We start from the raw sequence: 19,741 nt of genomic DNA, 5'->3' as shown, positions 1-19,741 counted from the left end.
TGAAGCCACAACTTTAGTTGATCATGACAGGCAGCGTGGGTGAACAAGGAGAACTGACTAATAGTGTCTGGCAACTCCTGCCATCCTTGGGCAGGGATCCAGCCACCCCGGGCTCAGTGCAGGACTCAAGAGTTAACTGCAAAGATCACTTTAAGCCAAATTTACATCTCATTATCCTGGAGCAAACCAAGGACCAGGTCACCCCCGGCACAACCCTGAGCAGCTTCAGGGCTGCAGGAACTTGGACTGGTCTATAATAGCCCCAGAGGGGATATCATCATGACTGAGGATTACCAGAATGCACTGGCCACCCTTGGCCCTTTTGGTCACACCCTCATACCAAGCGCTGAAGGGGTTGGCATAAAGCTGGCCCACACCGCGCAGGGGTTCCCATACATTGTGGGAATTCCCATGCAGCTGCTGATGCCAACTTTATGGCTGCTTGGCACTGCTTGTACAGGGCCAGGCATTGACCTATAGAGTCAGAGGCCTGAAAGAACTAACCTGGCCCCTCCACCCAAGGGGGAGGCAGGGGGGATTTGAAAACAAACTGGAAAATGATCAAATCTAAACCTAATGGCCAACCGAATCAAGGAGGAGAGATTTAAAGCTCAGGAAAGGCCAAGCGCCCAGCCTGTAGCCCCGGATTGCTGGACTCGGAACCTCTCCCCCCACCTCCCCTTCGCTCCACACCTCTGGCTGCTTGCTCCGATCTACATGTGAGCTTGGCTCGGGCCCCAGCGGCTCTGCCAGCTGACGGCGAGCGCGTGGGAAGCCCGGCTCCAGCAATCGCCGCCCTGAGGCCCTGCAGGCAGGACCGCGAAGCGCAGCAGGCTCCGTTCCGCGGCAGCCCAGTGTGAGCACGCAGCAGGGGCCAGAGGGAAGGGAGCGCTGGACAGAGCCGCAGCGCCGAGCAGGGAGCGGAGACGGGGCCGTTTGACTGGAGCGCCTTGCTCCGTGAAAACTCCAGAGTTGCTTTTGCTGCTCGGACGCGCCTGAGAGCTGTTTGCAGCCGGGCAAGGGAGAAAGCTCTCGACCAGGCACCGCTCGCCTGTGCCTCGCTCCACCTGCTCTCTTGGGGCGCCGGGAAGAGTTGGCGCTGGAAGAGGGCGAGAGCCCCTGCCGTCAGCTCGAGCACCGCCGCGGGGCGTTCCGCAGCTCCGGGCTGCTGTCGGAGAGGCGTGGAGTAGCCCTGCAAAGCTGGTGAGGGGGCTGGAGAGGCGCGTGGGGCCAGACCCCGAGCGGGGTGTGCGAGGGGGCTGCAGGGTGTATCCGCGCGGGCATGTGGGGGAGAGCAAGGGAATGGGACCGCTCAGTGCTGGCATGTGCGTGTTGCGGGACGTTCCCAGTCCCAGTGTAACATCTGGGAGCTTTTTGTGGGGCTGTGTGTGTGTATGTGTGTGTGACCCTGAATGTGTGTTACCCTCATGTAGTGGTTCTGTTTGTGTGTATGCCCAGCTCTGAATCTTGGGGGGGAGTGAGTGTGAGACAGAGAAAGAGAGTAAGTGAGTGTGTTTGACAGTGTGTGTGTGATAGGGGAGTGTGTGTGAGAGAGAGAGATTGTGTGTCGGGGGAGTGTGTGTGTGTGTGTGTCGGGGGAGTGTGTGACTTTGTGTGTGTGTGTGAGAGAGAGAGAGTTGGGGGAGTGAATGTGTGAAAGAGTGTGTGTGTGTGTGTGTGTGTGTTAGTGTGAGAGAGAGATTGTGTGTTGGGGGAGTGTGTGCCTGAGTGAGTGTATCAGTGTGGTGTCTTTTTAAGAAGAGCATTCAGGGTCTGGACCCAGAGGCACCAGCACAGACATGCTCCCCCTGACCCGCACCCCAGCTCAGCAGAGACTAGGTACAAAGGTTGGGGAAGAGGGACACTCCAACATAAGCAACCGCCCCCTTCCCACTCCCCCCCCCCCCCCCCCACAGCAGACAGGAGGCAGGCTCCAGCTCCTGAGCTTGGTCAGGGGCAGCTCCATGGGCAGGGTGGGGGGGGGCAGGAGCAGTGGGGGCTAGAGATGGCAGTGCAGCAGGGAAGTAGGGGCACTCCTGCTTCAGAGGCATTATCTGGCTGGTCCAGAGGCCCCCCGCTGCAGCTCGGTTTGTCCAGCCTCTCCAGGTGCTGCTTCAGCTGCCTCGTTGCCTCTAAGCCCCACTGGCTGTCGGAAGGTCAGATGAGGAGGTACCAGCACGGCGCCCCCTTGAGTACCGTGCCCTGGGCAGCACCCTAAGGCCGGCCCTGGTAATATCTCTGTGTGTGTGTGTGCGCGCGCGCATCTCAGAGTGTAAAATCTGTGTGTACATGTAACTCACCGAGTGTAAAATCTGTGTGTGTGCATGCGACTCACACAGTGTCATATTCTCAACATATGTGTTTGTGATCCAACAGGAAGTGGTCTAGGCCCTTCTCTGGGGCACACTCCGGATCACTGCAGGAAGCCTGGCCATGCCAGCCCTGTCTGTGCGTGCGCATATTGCACCGATGTGACCCATTTGTCTGGATGTCTGCCCATGGCTCACGCCTCTCAGGAGAAGTTTCTGGAGACTCAGTGTGTGAGGAGCCAGAGAACCAGCACCTGAAGCCTTCTCCATGGAGCCTTAGGAGAGAACCAGAGGAGCCCAGCTCACCACCCTGTCCCAGCCCGTCTGCCTTGTGAAGAGAAGAACCTGGCCAATGTTGGGTAACAGCAGCAGCCCCAATTGCACTCTGTCCAGCCCACCTCTTCTGGGGGAGATCTGCAAGCTCTTCGTCATGGTCCTGCTGATCGTTGCCATCATCTTGGGCAATGTGGTGAGCCTCCTGGTCTTCCTGCAAGCCAGGCAGTTCAGGACCTCTCAGGGCTACCTGAAAGTCTCCTTGGCCCTGGCTGACCTGGCTGTGGGGCTCATTGTGGTGCCCTACTCCGTATACAGGGAGGCGAGCAGTCTAGCCTCTGGCATGGGGCAGGGAAGCAGCAATTGCTCTATCCCGTCCTTGCCCTGCTTCATCACTGGACCCATCTTCGCTGGCTGCACCTTTGTCTCCATCACAACCATCTTCCTGCTGTCGGTGGAGAGGAGTGTGGCGGTGCTGAAGCCCCTGCACAAGAGGGCGGTGATCACCAAGCGGCGGACGGTCTGGCTCATCCTGCTCTCGTGGTCCATGAGCTTCTTGCTGGCAGTGGTGCCAATGATCTCTAGCCCAGACATCACCTTGCAGTATAACCCCTGCAGCAAGATGTGCACCTATGCCTTCCCAGCAGGCAGGCTCCCCGGCTCCCCCTGGAACATCATGCTGCTCTTCCCAGTCTTCGACTTCTCCTTGCTGGGGGGCACCTTTGTCATCAACTTCATCACCTTTACCGCCATCCGCCAGTACTGCAAGGCCCGCGGGCGGCTGGCCAGTGAGGCACAGCACGGCAGCCGCCTCTCCTTCTCCGACATCACTGCAGCCAAGACCATTGGCATCGTGACCTTTGCCTTCTCGGCCTCCTTCGGCCCTATCGCCGTCTTCGTGGTGGGCTCTGTGCTGGGCTACCAGTGGTGTAAGTTCTCCTTCTACGCCTTCTGGATTCTGACCTCCAATAGCTGCTGGAACGTGGCCATCTACAGTGCCTGGGACCCCAAGTTCCGGCAAGGAGTCAGGGAGCTGTTCAGCAGGCCGGTGCTGAACTCTGCTTCCCAGCGCCCCAGCCGCTCCACAGAAGCGGACAGCTCTGCTCCAGCCTGTGTGGCTGTTTTCAAGGAGATGTTTCGTCCAGAGAACACCTGATGTGAGTTCTATGCACAACACTTTGCCAGGAAGGCTCCTGTGTTCCTATCATACAGGCATCTGCAGCCACAGGAATTCAGTGCAATCTGGGTTTGTGCCAGCAGCTCAGCTCTGCCCTACCAACTAGGGCTGATGGGGAAGCCTTTATCAGGGTACTTATTTTTGCAGAGTGATGTCATGAGCTGCGATCTTGGGGAAAGCCATATTTTTCAGCACTGTTATGTGTGTATGGATAACTCAGTAACCGTTTAACTCTTGCAGTGTTGGGTTTTCTACCCCAGGGATTGAAATTGCAGGAGTACGTGGCTAAAACATAAACAAGGAAGGGGAAAAATATGATTTCAGACTATTTGTGACAGCACTAATCTTCCAGAAATGAATGGAAATATGTTTCTGCTCTGTGCTGAGCTACAGGGTGGCCATATAATGTAAGGAATTTACCATACCATGTAATTAACTTCCTTTACATTGTTATTGCTAATTTTAAAATGGTTTTTAGAGATGCCATAAATGTGCAAGATCCTTTACCACTAGGGGAAAAACAGACTTCCCTACCCCCAAGAGCTTAAAATTCCTGAGCCAACTTCTCTCCTTCCCCCAACCACCCACATTTACACTCTTATAACACCAATAAAGCATTGGCGGGATTTACCTTGAAGGTCATGTGTACGCTAACAGGCTTACAGTGGCACAGCTGTTAGATGAGATAAAGCTCTGGACACCAGATCAGGTAAGAAAAGGAGAGTACAAGTCTGGGGCTTGTGGTGTGAAGTGGCACTTGCTGATGTTGACAGAGTGGAAAACATTACTGGAAGAAGGAGGTTTTAAGTCTTTTGTGAAATATGAAGTGCTGCTCTAAATAGCTGTTGTTTGTAGAACACCTATTTGACATGCCACTGGGACAGACGTTGCAACCACATGCAGTTTCTTTCGGGGACCATATTGTATTAAGTTTATGGATGTTTTAGATCTCATTGTGGGCCAGAGAGTGTATGCAACTCTGTGGGGGGTGGGGGTTACCACAGCTCCTCTGAGAACTCAAATCTGTGGGTGTGGGTGTGAGGGTGATTAAGATGAATCACTCAGGCTGTAAACACCCCCAGAGAGGTACCACCCCATAGGGAGGTTTGCATAGACTGGTTCAGGCTGGGTGTTCCAGGAAGCAAAGAAAGGGCTTTTGGTATATAAAGGCGGAGTTTGGGGAGACTGAGGGGCCTCCTTTATGATTCAAACAAACAGGACCTTCTGTCCAAGGGGGGGGGCACAATACTTGCAGAAGGGTTGGAAAGACTTTGGCTTGCTACAGCCCCATAAGACTGATGGGTGATCTCGGAACAGTCACTGTTTTTATCTATTTTCTCAGTAATGATTTTGCCTTAAGAACAGATGCTTTGCTTTGTGAAGATTGGTTAATAACTAGTGTAAACTTATTGTAGCCCGCAGAGAAAGGTTAACCACAAGAGTGGGACCTTAGTCAGGGCTGCTGGGGAAATCAGAGTGAAATGCAGAGGGACTGCTACAAGCCCCCAGTCTGGAGGGAGCTAGAGAAGCAGGTCTCTGCCTGAGAGAGGTGATGTTTAGGAAGCCTGAAAACTTTAAGTGGGTGCCCTCAAGGAAGACCAGGAGTGGAGTCAAAGGAGCAGTTAACCCTGGAACTGTGACACGCTGTGGCAGCGTGTTCAATCTAGGACAGTGGGAAACTGCTAGTCAAGGGCCAACAGCAGAGAAAGCAAGTACTGATGAAGGGGAAAGCACAGTGAAAGATCTCATTGTCTTTTCTGGAAAGAAAGAGTGAAGCGAGAAATGGGAAAATAAGAACATAAGAATGGCCATACTGGGTCAGACCAACGATTCTTTTAGCCCAGTATCCTGTCTTCTGACAGTGGCCAATGCCAGGTGTTTCAGAGGAAATGAACGGAATAGATCCATCTTCTGTCATCCAGTCCCAACTTCCCCCATGTCATAGAGTTGCACTCACCTCTCGTGAGCGCCCCCTGGCCGAGTGCATGTACCTGCACTCTCTCTCTCTCTGTGGTGTGCCTTTGGTGACTCAGCCTTCTGGCCGTGTCACACACAGTCTGTCTGTGTGATGAAAGCAAAGCAAAACCCCTTCTGGGGTACAAGTCCAACAGGGATCTCTCTCTGTGCCCCCTATAATGTCTCCCACAAGTTGTCCCTGCTCCGGGATAGAGCAGTGCTCCAGCGCTCCCTCCCTGGAGGTAATGTCTTTGCCCTCTTAGGGCCTTTCTGGCCACAACTCTCCAGCTGGGCCGCTGCAGTTCGGTTCCCCCCTCTGGGGGTGCCTCAGTGTCCAGGCCACTTACCCCAGTGACTAATAGACTTCCCAGGCACGCCCACTACTCTGGGTTCCAACCCAGGGACCCTGTAGAGAGAAGCCATCTGCTGTGTCTCTTTAACTGCATCACACGGCTTCTCTAATTCCCTGGGCGATTTCCCCGTGCCGTCTTCACCCTTACCTCAGGGCCTTGTCCTAATAGAGTCCCAGCAGCCAGCCCAGAGCCATCCACTCTCCTCCAGCTCTAGCAAGGAACTGCTCTCAGTCTGGCCCTGCAGCTCTTCTTATCCTAGGCTGCTGGGCCTTGATTGGTTGCTTCCCACACAGCCATTCTAGGCAGCTTGGAGGACCTCTCTACTGCCCTTTTTGGGGGCAGGGTGTGGCAGGGCCACAAGGCCTCCAGCAGGGGCATCAGGGCCTAGTCCACCCCGTCACACCCCACCCTTGCTCCACCTTTTCCCCCGAGGCCCCCACCCGCTCCTCTCTGCTCCCTTCCCCCTGTCACTCGTCCTTAAGGCAGGAGGGGACAGAAAGGAGCGAGCAGCGGGGGCTCAGGGGAGGGGGTGGAGAGGAGTGAGTGGTGGGCAGGGGGATGCCTCGGTGGAAGAGGTGGAGCAGGGGTGGGAAGAGGTGGAGTGGGGCAGGACCTTGTGATGGAGCAGGGGGCAGGGCCATGATCTGGGTGCTGGTGGTCCCTCCCATTTCTAGGGAGCTTCTGGCGCTCGCGTCCAGACTCCCCAAACACAAGAGTCACATGCTGCCTGTGGTTTCAACCAATTTGCCTGGTACTGAAGTTTGGCTTACAGGGCTATAGTTACAAGGATCGCCTCTGGAGACTTTTTTAAAAATAGACAATCCTATTAGCTATCCTTTAGTCTTGTGGTACAGCGGCTGGTTTAAGTGATAGGTTACATATCACAGTTAGTAGTTCTGCAATTTCATATTTGAGTTCCGTCAGAACTCTGGGGTGAATCCCATCTGGTCCTGGTGACTTACTACTGCTTAATTGATCAGTTTGGTTCAAAACCTCCTCTATTGACATCTCTGCCAGGGACAGTTCCTCAGATGTGTCACCTAAAAAGAATGGCTTGGGGGTGGGGAATCTCCTGCACAACCTCTGCAGTGAAGACCATTGCAAGAATTCATTTAACTATACTCTGAGGACCAAAAAAGAAATGGTGGTCCAGGAGCACATCCAGGATACTGACAGAGAGTCCAGCCGGGCTAGGAAATCTTGGAGACACCTCTGTAGAGGGAAGCAGGGAAGAGGCTGACAGAAGCAGCGGCTATGTTCCGTCCAGACCAAATGCACCACAGCAGTAGAGATCATGGACAGATCTGCAGGTAGAGAGAGAGTGGCTGCAGCTGGAGAGGGACAGACTGCATCTGGAAGGCCAGCTGCTTCCGGACCAGGAGAAGCAGCATCCGCATGAAGAGGGAGAGAAGGATAAAGAGCATCAACATCAGCTTGAGATGGAAAGACTGCATCAGCAAACCCTAAGCTGATAGATGGAGCGAGACCCCACGTACCTGTGCCAATGGATGGCATAGACCAGGGGCGTTGAAATGGGGGGTGCAGAGGGCCATGGCCCCATCACTTGTAAAAGTGGGAGGGCATAGTCTTAAGGGTGAGTGACCGGGGGAGGGGGACAGAGAGGAGTGAGTGGGGGGCAGGGCCTCGGGGGAAGGGGTGGAGCAGGGGTGGGGCCTAGGGAGGAAGAGGCGAAGCAGGCCCCAGGTGTGGCCATGGTTTGGGCACCGGTGACTCCCCCCCCACTACTAGGGAGCTTCTGGGGCTCCTGGCATAGACTTCAAATTATTACCTCACTTTAGGGTAGGGAATGACATAGATATATTGCTAAATGCTTTTGAAATGGGATGTGAATTGAACAAGATGGGGCAGGATGACACAAGATGGTCTCTGGTGCTGCTACTGGCAGGGAAGGCCCTAGAAGATGCTTTCACTGATAGGGACAGAGGGATCTATAAAGATTATCAGCTCTATAAATCAGCTTTGTTGCAGACGTTGAAATTGACTCCTGCGGCGTATAGGAGGAAGTTTCAGGAAATTCAGAAAAGAGGGGATGTGAACAATTCTAAGGTTTCAACTGAAATTAAGGGTTACATAAGAATATGGGTAACTAGTTGGGGGGTTACCACAGTTGGTGAAATCCCCCTGCCCTGAAATCATGTTAAATAGACAAAGATCCCAGAGATGCAACTCTATCAGGGAAATGGGCTGACCAATATGCACAGAGTCTGCCTGGGTTTGATAAAAAATTCAAGGGAGAGTGGCACAAAGCTGATCCCGAATCAGGACTCCCCAGAAAGGAGAATAGGCTAAACCAAGTCATAGCGGGGAGGGAAACCCAAACCGGGACCCAAAAAAGGAACTTGGGGGGAGGGAGGGGAGAGAATCTGAAATGCTGTTAGTCCAACAAGCGTGGTCACAAGGTGATACAGTGTCCAGTACCGGGGAGGCCAGGGGCTGGTGGTAACCTGCAGTGGGTCCTGCTGGCAGTAGGACCAACACCTGTAGGATCAGATTCAACCCCAACAGTCCAATCAGTAAACCTGGACATTTCAGACCCAAAAGGGGAATCAACAAAACACCATTTCCTGGTGGATGGGAAAAAGACCCAGAGATGGAGGGACACTGGGGTCCAAGTAACTCTGGTGCACCCAGAGGTGGTGCACCTCATGAGAAACATCCCCGATAGACTCCTGACCCTTCAGGGAATAATGGGATTCCCTTTCCAAATCCCAGTGGCTCAGATCCATCTGAAATGGGGTGACAATCAGGGGCCTGAGCATGTTGGGGTGCACTCCCTACTACTGGTGCAGGTCCTGCTAGGGAACGACCTCGAATCCTGGCCTGGCCTCAGCCACTTGTGTGGCTACTTAGAGCCACAAGCAGAACGCAGCAGCTCTCAGCTCTGGCCCTGGGCTGCAAGCTGACAGGCAGAGAGGCAGCTCTGAGCTGCTGCCTGGCAGTGTGAGCGCATGCCCTGGGGCAGCACCAAGCCCAACTGATGAATTGACTGGGGGCAAGCAGGTCCCAGGCAGCAGGCTGAAGCTAGCTCCCCCACTCCTGCTGTGGAATTCAAGAAGGAACAATTGACTGGCCTCTCCCTAGTTAAACCTAGGGCTGCAGCTGACTCCCCTGGCAGCCCCTTGACTGGACAGCAGCTGGAAAGGTTTCCCTGGGATCTGGAGCTACTCTAGAGAGAGTGGATGCCGCCTGGGCATGTTGAGTTAGGGGGAATATGGAGACAATGGTACTGCAAAAGTACTAACTGAGGCTACTCAGCCTAGCCCATAATATACCCTTCTCAGGGCACACAGAGATACAGCGTACTAAACAGCGCTTAGTACAGAATTTCTACTGGCCTGGGGTTTTTAAGGCAGTGTAGAAATACTCAAAGTCCTGGGAAAACATGCAAGATTCCAGTGGAACAATACAGTCGTACACAAATGAGGAATTATTGCCACTTAGAAAACATTGTTACAGAAGATGTAAGATCAAACACTGAAGTCAGCACCGGAACAGCAAGAGCCATAGAGACATTCTGGAAGAATAAACAGCTGATGAGAAGGGACATAAATATGAAGACTAAATTCCGACTCTTAAAAACTTCCTTTTGGTCTGTGCTGAATTACAGCCGTGAAACATGGACATTCAAACAATCGATAATGAAGAAACTACAATCCTTCGAATTATGGTGTTCCAGGAGAATTCTGAAAGTATCAAGGATAGACCACGTAACCAGTGGAAAAGTACTGGGAATTATGGGAACTCAGCAAATGGTAGTTAGATATTTTATGAAAAGAGAGGTTTGATTTGTAGGGCATATTTTAAGAGGCTCAGAGGGCAATGCATGTGTATGGGCACTGGAAGGGAAAGTTGATGGCAGAAGGACACAAGGCAGAAAAAGATGATCTTAGATAAACAATGTGGTATCCTGGGTTGATCAAAGGACTATTCAGCCACAAAGAGATTAGCAGAGGACTGTACAGAATGGGTTACCATGGTTGCAAACCTCCAGTAATAGAGATGCCACATAAGAAGGAGTAAGCAGTGTAGCTCCATTGAGGTCAAACAGGCTATGCTCATCTCCACCAGCCAAAGAGCTTGTTCTACATATTTGTCTCTGGTTCATCAGTTCTGCTCATTTTTATAGAACAACGACACTCCCAAATTCCACTTCCACAATATGACGAGTGTAGAGTGCTCTGCGTTCCAGAGGCAAAGATCAGATGCCATGAACCATGCAGAGATACAGATAAAATTAAGCTATTTATCAGCGTTCAGAAATGCACTAGTCCCTACATAATTTGTGTTTTGGGGACTAAATCTCCCCCTTCCGTGAATACACACTTGGAAAGGAAAAATTTACATTTCTAACCTCAGATGGGGAGAGTGCTTCATTGTACTGCCCAGCAGGGGTGCCTGGGGCCTGCCAGCTATATGGATGCCCAACCATTTCTGGGCCAAGCTGATTTGAGTGGCATCTATGCAGAGTACCTGCCCCTCCACAGGCTTTCCAGAACTCTTCCACAGATATGGCACCGTGGCTTGCTTATTGCCATGCTGCCATTGTCTCCCCTAATGTGGCTGCACACTGTCCCTTCTGAGGGAATGTCTTCACTGCAGAGTTAACTTGGGCTCTCACTCATGTGTTCCTCCTGTCCACACACAAAACCTCTCAGCTGAGTTAAGTGGTGCTTTCAACCCAGCATAGCTGGCCCAGCTGGGGGCAGGGGTGTCATTTCAGAAAAAAATTGGGGGGGGGGAGAGTTGTGCCAGCATATAGAACATTGTAGGATATAATATACAGAAGGAGGAGCAAAAATGGAAGACATAGACATGAAAAGGCTAGTGGGGCAACTGCCCAGTTGCCCCATAACAAATGACACTCCTGGCTGGGGGTGCAGGTTAGGGCCTGAGTTCTGCTTTCGCTCAGGCTGGTAACCAGCCCACTTTGCAATATGGATGCAGGCTAAGTCACTTGAGTGTTGCTAGTCCTCCAATGCCTTCCCACAATTCCTGCCCCGTGCCCAGAAGGACAGACAAGTTCTCTCACAATTCACTGGGAAAGAATCATAGAATGGCCCAGGTTAGCAGCAAAGAACCAAGGGAGATGTGCCCTGAAGTCCTGCTGACCCACACAGGTGAATGCAGCACAAGTGAGGACGCAGTAACTGGAGTGGGGCTTTCTACTGAGGCTGCTCTTGCCTAAGCTAGACTAACCTGGGTGCTGATCACCTGAGTTAATGCTGCACTGAAGATATACCCGAAAGCTGGTTAAAGCCATAGAAGGCAGTTAATGTTACAATGGGCAGCATTAATCCTGTGCAATTTGCTGTACAAGGTAAAAGTGGTTGCTCTGTGAGTATGCCTGGTAGAGTAGCTGTTTCCTAGCACCATGCACTGGCCTTGTGTACACTTGACTTTTTTTTTCTTACACAATACCATTGGTGTAACAATGGCGGGAACATCTGTACTGATGGGCTGCCATTGGCCATCGTGTTGTCTAAATCAGCCCTGAGCAGTAACTAAAAACATTATCTGTCAGGCTACACTTGTGAACAGAGCTAGTGGATGGGAGCTGCACCAATCGTAGCAATGATAGAAAATTTTAAGAAAGAAGTCCAGTGTAGACACAGCCTCTGTCTGGTGTAAACTGCATGTATTTTAATACATGCTGGGAAGGGACTATTGGCCTCTGCACGTTAGGTATGATAGCACTTTGCATAGTCATGGGTCCCCTGCTTACAAACTTGCCAATCCCATGTCATTGGATGTACAGTAGCATGAATTTAGGGGGAGGTTTTCAAAGGCAAAAGTAACAATTAAGGGTGCACCTCCTATTGAAAGACAATGAGAGCTGGGTGCCTATGCTGCTTGAGTGTCCCTGAAAATCATCCCCTTCCTGCCCTGCACACCAGAGACCCAAGGCGCGCCTTTAGCTCTTTATATGTATCAAACAACTTACATGTTTCCGGGCTGGAGCCAGGAACTTGCTGTTGACTGTGAGGCATCAATGGAAACTTTGCAATCAATATATCGTGGTCATCCATTTATTTTGGCAGCCATTAATTTTCATATTAGAAAAGGTTATTTCAGAAGTTCATCTTCTAAGGGATTATCAGCTTTCTGAAGTTAGCTGAGCTTCTGTTCACACACACTGACAGAGAGACAAGGAAATGTACATTTTTCCTTTGAGCCCATCACTGAGCTAAACCATTGTATTCATTTCCATTGCAAATGAGATGAGTGTCTCTACCTACTCTAGTGATAAAAGGCCAAACATTTCTACTACTTAATTAAATGAACACATGTTTGAATCATGAGGCTGGTAAGTGATTTCATCAGAATAGCACCATTACAAATTGTAACATATTGTTATGGGTAACTAGACATCTTTTGAATGTTTTTGGCAGCAGCATGTAATACTGTCAAACCTTGTCATTTCTTTCAGCTGGTATACGGTCGATGTTCTTGTAAAATTTGAAATGCAAATTTAGATGCAGTAACCCTTGGAAATAAACCCAGATTCATACGCTGGATACTTGTGCATATTTTTATTTATTGTGGGCAAATATTGTTCGTGTTACAGTAATGAATGGATTGAGGAGACGGATTTAGTGCCACAAAATCATATGTACAAAGCCGAGAGCCATACAGTACTGACATAGGGTCTGATTTAGTGCTGCCCTGCACCTGGTGTCATTATTTATACTAGTGCAAAGCTACCATTTTGATTTGCACTTGGTTTGAACTGACAAAAATGACAACATGAGATGGAGAACAACAATGAAGTGGGCCTACATTATTTAAACTTAACTCTCCCCCTCTTTACAAGCAAAACCTTAATACCCAACAGTCAGACAATTGACCATTGCTGCTACTTGAGTATGTTCATTTAAATGTGATTTGCTTACAATATGTGCATTTTCCTTCCTAGTTCTTATTTTATTTCTGCCTGCCCCTCATCTTGAAAGAGAACCATTTTTAAGTGGAATAAAGTGTCTCTGAATGCTTTTGTGAACGACCAATATCCCACATTGAACAGGTGAATTCCGGGGGAATTGGGGGTTTTGACTCTGGAGAGCGATTCTACAAAGAGTGCCGGAGTTCCTAGGCACTTATGTCCAAGAGCAATTCAAAAAGTACATTACAAGCAAGTTATCAAAGTGCACTAGACTTACTAGCTCGTCCTTGATTATAATAGCCAACAAAAAATAATGAAATTGTTTATATACCAATTTCTTACCTTATTTCCTAGGATTCTTTGTATCAATTATCAATTCCTGTGACCTTAAAGTAATTACTTTGGACCAGATCCTGCCACCCTTACTTTTTCACACTCCTATCTGATATAGCTCTGCCCGCAAAACTTTCCAGTGTAGGCCAGGGCTGAATGTCAACGTCATTGAATTTCAAGACGACTCAGGAGCCTAAGGCCCAGATCCACAAAAGGATCTGGGATTTGGGTGCCACTGAGATTCTCAAAGCCTTGCCCAGCTGGCGCCTACAGCTGGAGGTGCCTACGTTTCCACTGTTAATGACCCCGTGGCACCTAAGTTTGTGCCACTGGGCATGCACACTGCCATCTCAGTCCTAAGCCCAGCAGGAGTCTCCTTCTAGGCATCCCCCCACCTATCTCACCTCTGGGGCCCATCCAGGAGGCATTCTCAGAGGACACCAGTGGCTGGGGGGGAGGATGAGGCAGCAGCCTCACCGAGCACACTTTAGCCCAGTGCTCAAGATACTCACCCAGGATGTGGGTTCAATTTCCCTTTCTGCCCTATGTGGCAAAGGGATCTGAATTCAGGCTCCCACCTCTCAGCTGAATACCCCTCAGCCACTGGACCACAGCATCTTTCTCACTTTCATTTTGGCCCAGAACGTCCCATAGTTCAGGCACAAATGTCAGGGTTTGTCTACATGTGGAATTACAACCGCGTGTTAACGCATGCTAACGATCACAATTGTCAGGTCTAGCGCAAGCAGGGCACAAGCATTTGCTGCTGGTCCATATTTAACCCTAGGGGAGCTGGCTTGACTAGGAAAAAATGTAGGTTTAACATTCAAAGTAGCTACAATCATTCGAAACACCATTAGCACCTAGTGTGGACACTGTGTAACCCCTTTAAAATCCTGCTAGCTGGCTGTGTAATGACAAGGGTGGCGCTACTGTTTAAATCATAAGTGTCTATGCTACTAACAACACCTTCAGTCAACATTTCCAAATCTGGCAACCTAAAGTTAGATTCCCAAACTCATATTTAGCACCAAAGTAAATTGTATTTGTAGATGCCTAACTATAGATTTAGGAGCCTAATTTTAGGCACCTAGCTTTGAAATTTTTGTTTTTGTGGTACTAAAACTGAATTAAAACAAAATTAATTTACCTTTTACCATCCAGGCTGTTGGCTTACTTTCTACATTTCTTTCAATTTAGACAGCGAAAGCAACCTGGTCGGTTTCACTGGTGAGTATATGTTTCATTTTCCAGCTCTCCTGCACTAGCTTAGTGTGGCAATGGTTGCATTGCAAAGGTTACAAGGGAAGGTTTACACTGGAATTGTTCTTCTCCTTCCACTTAATGTAAACCCATTTGCACATGGATTGAAAAGATAGGGTAAGAAATGGAGCAGAGACAGGGCAGAGTGAAGAAACACAGGGACACTGAAAAAAGGAGTAGACAGAAAAACTTTAATGAAAATATAAATAGTCTGTATATTGTACACAGGGTTCCTGCTTGTGCCAGTCTCACTGGGGGAGTTCTGGCCCTACATAGAACAGCCTTTAGTTAGAAAGACAAGGAGAATGAGATAATATCTTTTATTGGACCAACACATTTCAGACCAGACGCTGAGGTGCTGTAAATTAGCGTATGCCGATTTGCACCACCCAAGGATCTGACTCTGTATTTTTAAACTGAATCTCCGCTGGGGGGCAAATGGGTTTACATTAAAGGATGGAAAGGTTTGCAAGTCAAGCTAGGTTTGTGAACCCTGCGACCCTCTCTGCAAAAAGAGACAGGGAGATAGCAGTGCTGAGAATCCACTGCCCCAGTCAAACTCAGTCGGGTTGGGGACACCCAGCAGCTCTGAGAATCAGGCCTGTGGTTGGTATAATTCACCTAAGCATGGTTTAAATCCCAACTTCCAAACAAAAGTATCTCCACCTGTACTTACTGATTTGTCATGAAAAGACCATTTTTAGTTCCAGTGAGCTTCCGACAGAAATTCAGTTCCCGCACTGATCATCAGGATGTGCCATATGGGCTTTCAAATGGCCACCCCAAGCTGCTATGATAACAACTAAGTGATGGGATTTGGTCCAGCACAGAACACAACATTATAAAGGCTCTGAGCCCTAATGCTTTAAGGAATAAGCTGATCACTGGCTGGGCTAAGAAAGAATTTCCACTCTGCTCCGGTGTCATTGTAGGATGCAGGTTTTATGCTTTCTCCAAAACATCCAGTGTTAGCTGGACTGAGAGACTTACTAGACATTGTGTCAATACCTCTGTCCTTATATTATCCCATCTTGAACCATTAGCTACACTGTGGTGCTGACTCAGAATCGATTGAAAGGCGCGGAGTGGTGCACACACAGACATGTTCAAGCTACTTTCTGCTATTGTCAGGGATGATTTGACAGCTGGAAATGGGGTTTAGTGGCTAATGTCGATCCAGGGACAAGTAAATGGCCACTTTCTTCAAGGCAAGAGACGCTTCTTTATAATGTGCTCCTCACTCACATGCTCAGAAATTAGTAGGTTTGGGCTTTGTTTGTGAAAGGTGCTGGCTTTACAGCCCTGGAATCCAGAGTGCAATAGTTATCCATAGAAGAGGTACAGCATGGACAGCAGCAGAACACGCTTCATGCCCCTACACCCACCCCCCTCCTTGGTCACATGCCCCACTTCGTACCTCAAGGATCAGAGAGGTGTTCAAACCTCAATGCCCATTCAGTGCTTGAGCTCTAGTCTGAGCTAAAATTGCTGAGGTGGGTGGGGCATTGTAGTGTTGGGTACTGTGATGTGGTCACTCATTCGGGTGAGACCACCAACTCACTTCACACAGGATTTACTAAGGTGCCATTGGATGTCAGCAACCCCCAGCCACTACTGACCTGTTCCACATTCAGCCATGTGATCTGTAGATTAGACACCATATCCCATGGCCAATCGTCATAACCATCCAGGCTACCCAGCTGGCTGCTTTTTATTCACCACTGAAGTGCATCCCTAGAAGTGGATGGTGAGAATTTAAATACTAGTGTCACATGATGGCCCCTGCCTGGGGCACCCTCCTGCAGCAGACTACGGCACAAGTGGTGCCCCTGCCTCAGTTCCCCCTTTCTTCCAGAGACTCCAGTAACTCCACAGTAAGCTTTTAGAGCATAAGTAGCCCTTAGTGGGGTGAATTTATTACAAAAAGTCCCACCACCATATCAGTAGTGCCCAGCACAGTCCAAACAAGTCCCAACAGTCCATCAACACCAAGAAAAGTTCTGGCATCTCTCCCCACAGTCCAGCTCTCAGCTATGGCTCTGACAGTTCTCACCCCAGCCCCTCTAGCTGGGGTGCTTCTCCACTTTGTCTCCTTCCCAGGCACGTTTCCACCTCCTGCCTGGAGACACAGCAGGCTCACCTCTCCATCCTTCCCCCATCATCAGCCTCTCTGGGCCTCCAGCTTCTGCTCTCTGGCTCAAAGAGCCAGCAGGCGTCTCCCAGCCTTCAGCCCTCTCTGGCCTGGGGAAGTTTGTAGGTGGGCCCCCCACAAATGCCTTCTGCTATGACCTCTCTCAACACTAAGCTCTCAAGCCAGCTCCGCTCTTCTGCTGCTGCACTCTCTCCCCTTCACTGGATGCCCGGTCTTCCCTCACTTGCCTTTGGGCTGTTGTCTCTCATTTATAACAGCCCTGCCCACCTCATCACACTAAATTTAGATGCCCGTGGTAGAACCAGAGTGCTGGGCCCCATTTCATTTAAGGGACCAGTGACCCTGTTTCAACTAAGGAGTCTGAGATCACAAAGTGCTTTGAGTCTCCTGCAGTGGGAAACAAGCTGATTTTAGGAGCTGGAGTGCCGACGAGCCTATGAAATCACATGAGCTTTCTGGTCACCCTTTCGTGGAGGTTGGCACAGATTTATTTGAATTAAATAGGGAAAGATGACCTCTTATTCCTGAACTACTCCTATATGTTTTTAATTGAGCCATTGCACAACAAAGTGTGTAGCTATGTAACAAGGCATTGCAAATTGTAGCTTCCTTGTCATGGGATTCAGGCTCCCTTAAAAAACCAGTAAGGGCCCACAATTCACGAATAAAAGGCCAATGCTTATGCCGAGAATGCAGTGGGCCCTCTATTCAGATTATTCTGTGTATACAGCACTGTTTGCAATCAGGGAGAGCTCCTTTTGGACACAGATATCTCTCAGCAGGTATTTCATCCACCCAATTACTCCACTGACAAAAGAGGCAACTCACTGGGCCAGATTCTGCTCCCACTTAGCTTGGTGTAAAATCAGCAGAGCAACTCCAGATTGGTAAAAGTGCAAGCGGCGTCTGGTTCGTGGTGTGTTGGTTTCCCAGGAACATTCACTCCAAGTCCCGGAAGGGCTGGGCAAACTGAAGCACATTAGAGATGTTTGGGGTTTGAAGCACCTTCATGAGAGGCTGTTAGAGACTCAGCTATTCTCATTAGAGTTCTTACTCACATTGCCGGCAATCTGTAAGGAATCATCAGAATTCCTTTTGTTCTATTGTGGGATAAAACCCCTTATGCTGATGGGTGGCTCAGAGGCCCTTTGCTTGGGTTAAATGTAAGAAGTGATCTCCAAGAAGCAGTAGCGGTCTCCAGGACAAAGGACACATGGGAATTCTAATGCCTCGGGAGGAGGGGTGTTCACTGAGTTTTGCTTTGGGGATAAGAGAGTGTGGGGGACAGATATGGGAGAAGGAGAGAGAGAAGCAATCAGAAACAGACTGAGATGGGCAGAAGACACATACACCGCCTGGAGAAGCTGGCTGAAATAGGTCTGGGGAGCGGGCTGGGAGCAAAGGAACTATCTCCTGTTGTTTGGGTTCTTTCTTGTGTTCAGGGAAATAAGGGTTTGTGCATTCTCTGTAAATCCACAAGATTGCATCAAAGGTACCAGACTCCTTCAATTTCTCCTCCTAGTGGAGGCAACCTGGAGGGCCTTGAACTTTCACGAGCCGTTCAGGTCTAAAGGGGTAATAATATCTTACAAAGTCTGCTGGGAAAATGAGTTTCCTCCTGCTGAATTGAAGCCACAGGTGTGAGCAGTTCTTCTGAAAATGAAAGGCATTGCTCTTTTCGTCTCGCTTGCCTGCCATCTCTGTCACACCAGGCCCTGCGGAGATCCTGACACACCGAAATGCTGAAGAATAGCCTCGGAGAAAGAAGAGCAAGAGAGCAGAACAGCGCCAGCTCCGCCCGTTAGCAGAACCAAGGGACTCAGAAATGCCAGCAGCTTGGGCTTTGGAACGTCGAGACAAACGTATTTGTGTGACTGCGCAGTACATCTGGGATGAAGACACGGTGACCACAGAACCATCCACGCAAAATACGTACAACTTAGAGTTACCAAAGCCCTGGACTCGAGCAGCCCTGAAAGGTGGGGGCAAGTGAAGTTTGAAACTGGATCGGATCCAGAATTTGCTAATGGCCCTGGAACAAGCGGTGTAGACCCCAAAGGAGGCACTCATGGTCAAGGTTCCCCACATGCCGGTTTCCTCCACAAAAGGAGGCAACAGCAGCCTGGAAGCTAGGACCCCGAGGAGTTGCCTCAGCTCAAGCGAAGGAGAGGAGAGCTGCACAGTGTCCACACACACATCTGTCTAGCTAGCCCCTAGGAAGGGGGCTGCTGCTGCTGGATGGAGAAAATGCTGTAGAAGATCAAAGTATGATTATCTGGCAGTGTGCTGCTGTCCCACGTACATTTGCCACGTTGGCTCATCATGCTCGGCGCTCGGCCTTGCCAGGAGACTGCACTTTTGCAAGCGTGGAATCAACAACCTCCCCCGCAGGTAAATATCCAGAGGAGAAGCCACGGTGGGGCATTCCTGGGGAAGGGAGTGGGAGCTTTAGTTACATCCAGATAATTCTATAGAGGAAGTTTGCCAAGGGAATTCTGAAAGCAAGGAGCCAGGTGAGTTCCTTGTGGTGTAACCTGTGAACTGCCCCTCCCCCCGGATGTCCTGCTGGGCTGTAAGTGACCATAGAAAGGAAACCACCCTCACACCAGGGTTTGGCACTAAGGGCTCAGTCCTGTCCCCAGCGTTACTGCCCAACGGCAGCTATTTTGAAGGAGCCAGAGCTGCCCACCTGCGGGCCAGCAGGCTGGGATTCTAAGCCATTGAAAGCCAGGGCGTTCAAAGTGAAGGCCAACACTCGGACTGCAGCCTAGCCCTTAGAACGAGGCATGGGCTTCCCCAGGGCTGCAGGGCCCAGTGTGGTGGCCTAGCTGAGGATGGAGCTTTTCTGTCTTGAATTCTGAGAATGTGAATGTCATGCTAGCAAAAGGCTGGATTGTTAGCCCTGGAGACCAAGCTTCTGTGCCTTATAGGGGCAACCTGGGCTGCAGCAGTGCAAGCTTCCCCCACGCCATTGTGCCTCAAGTGCCTGCTCCTACTGACTGGCTGGGGCAGTTCCCAGTTGCC

At 50.1% G+C, this 19,741-nt stretch overlaps 1 protein-coding gene across 1 annotated transcript; it reads left to right on the top strand.

Annotated features, from left to right (window-relative positions):
- The first annotated feature begins 2,661 nt into the window (after positions 1-2,661).
- Positions 2,662-3,738, top strand: LOC135886952 (adenosine receptor A3-like). The gene has a single exon (XM_065414733.1). It carries the CDS (start codon positions 2,662-2,664, stop codon positions 3,736-3,738), a length of 1,077 nt encoding a protein of 358 aa, XP_065270805.1.
- The last annotated feature ends 16,003 nt before the right edge of the window (positions 3,739-19,741 follow it).

The sequence above is a fragment of the Emys orbicularis genome, chromosome 12 (genome assembly GCF_028017835.1).
Source record: "Emys orbicularis isolate rEmyOrb1 chromosome 12, rEmyOrb1.hap1, whole genome shotgun sequence".
Taxonomy (NCBI): domain Eukaryota; kingdom Metazoa; phylum Chordata; order Testudines; family Emydidae; genus Emys; species Emys orbicularis.
The sequence above is the reverse complement of the archived record's forward strand: the minus strand, read 5'-3'. Positions and strand labels throughout refer to the sequence as shown.

What these genes read in the sequence shown, in the direction of transcription:
- LOC135886952 (XM_065414733.1), top strand. Translation starts at nt 2,662, where the DNA reads ATGTTGGGTAACAGCAGCAGCCCCAATTGCACTCTGTCCAGCCCACCT.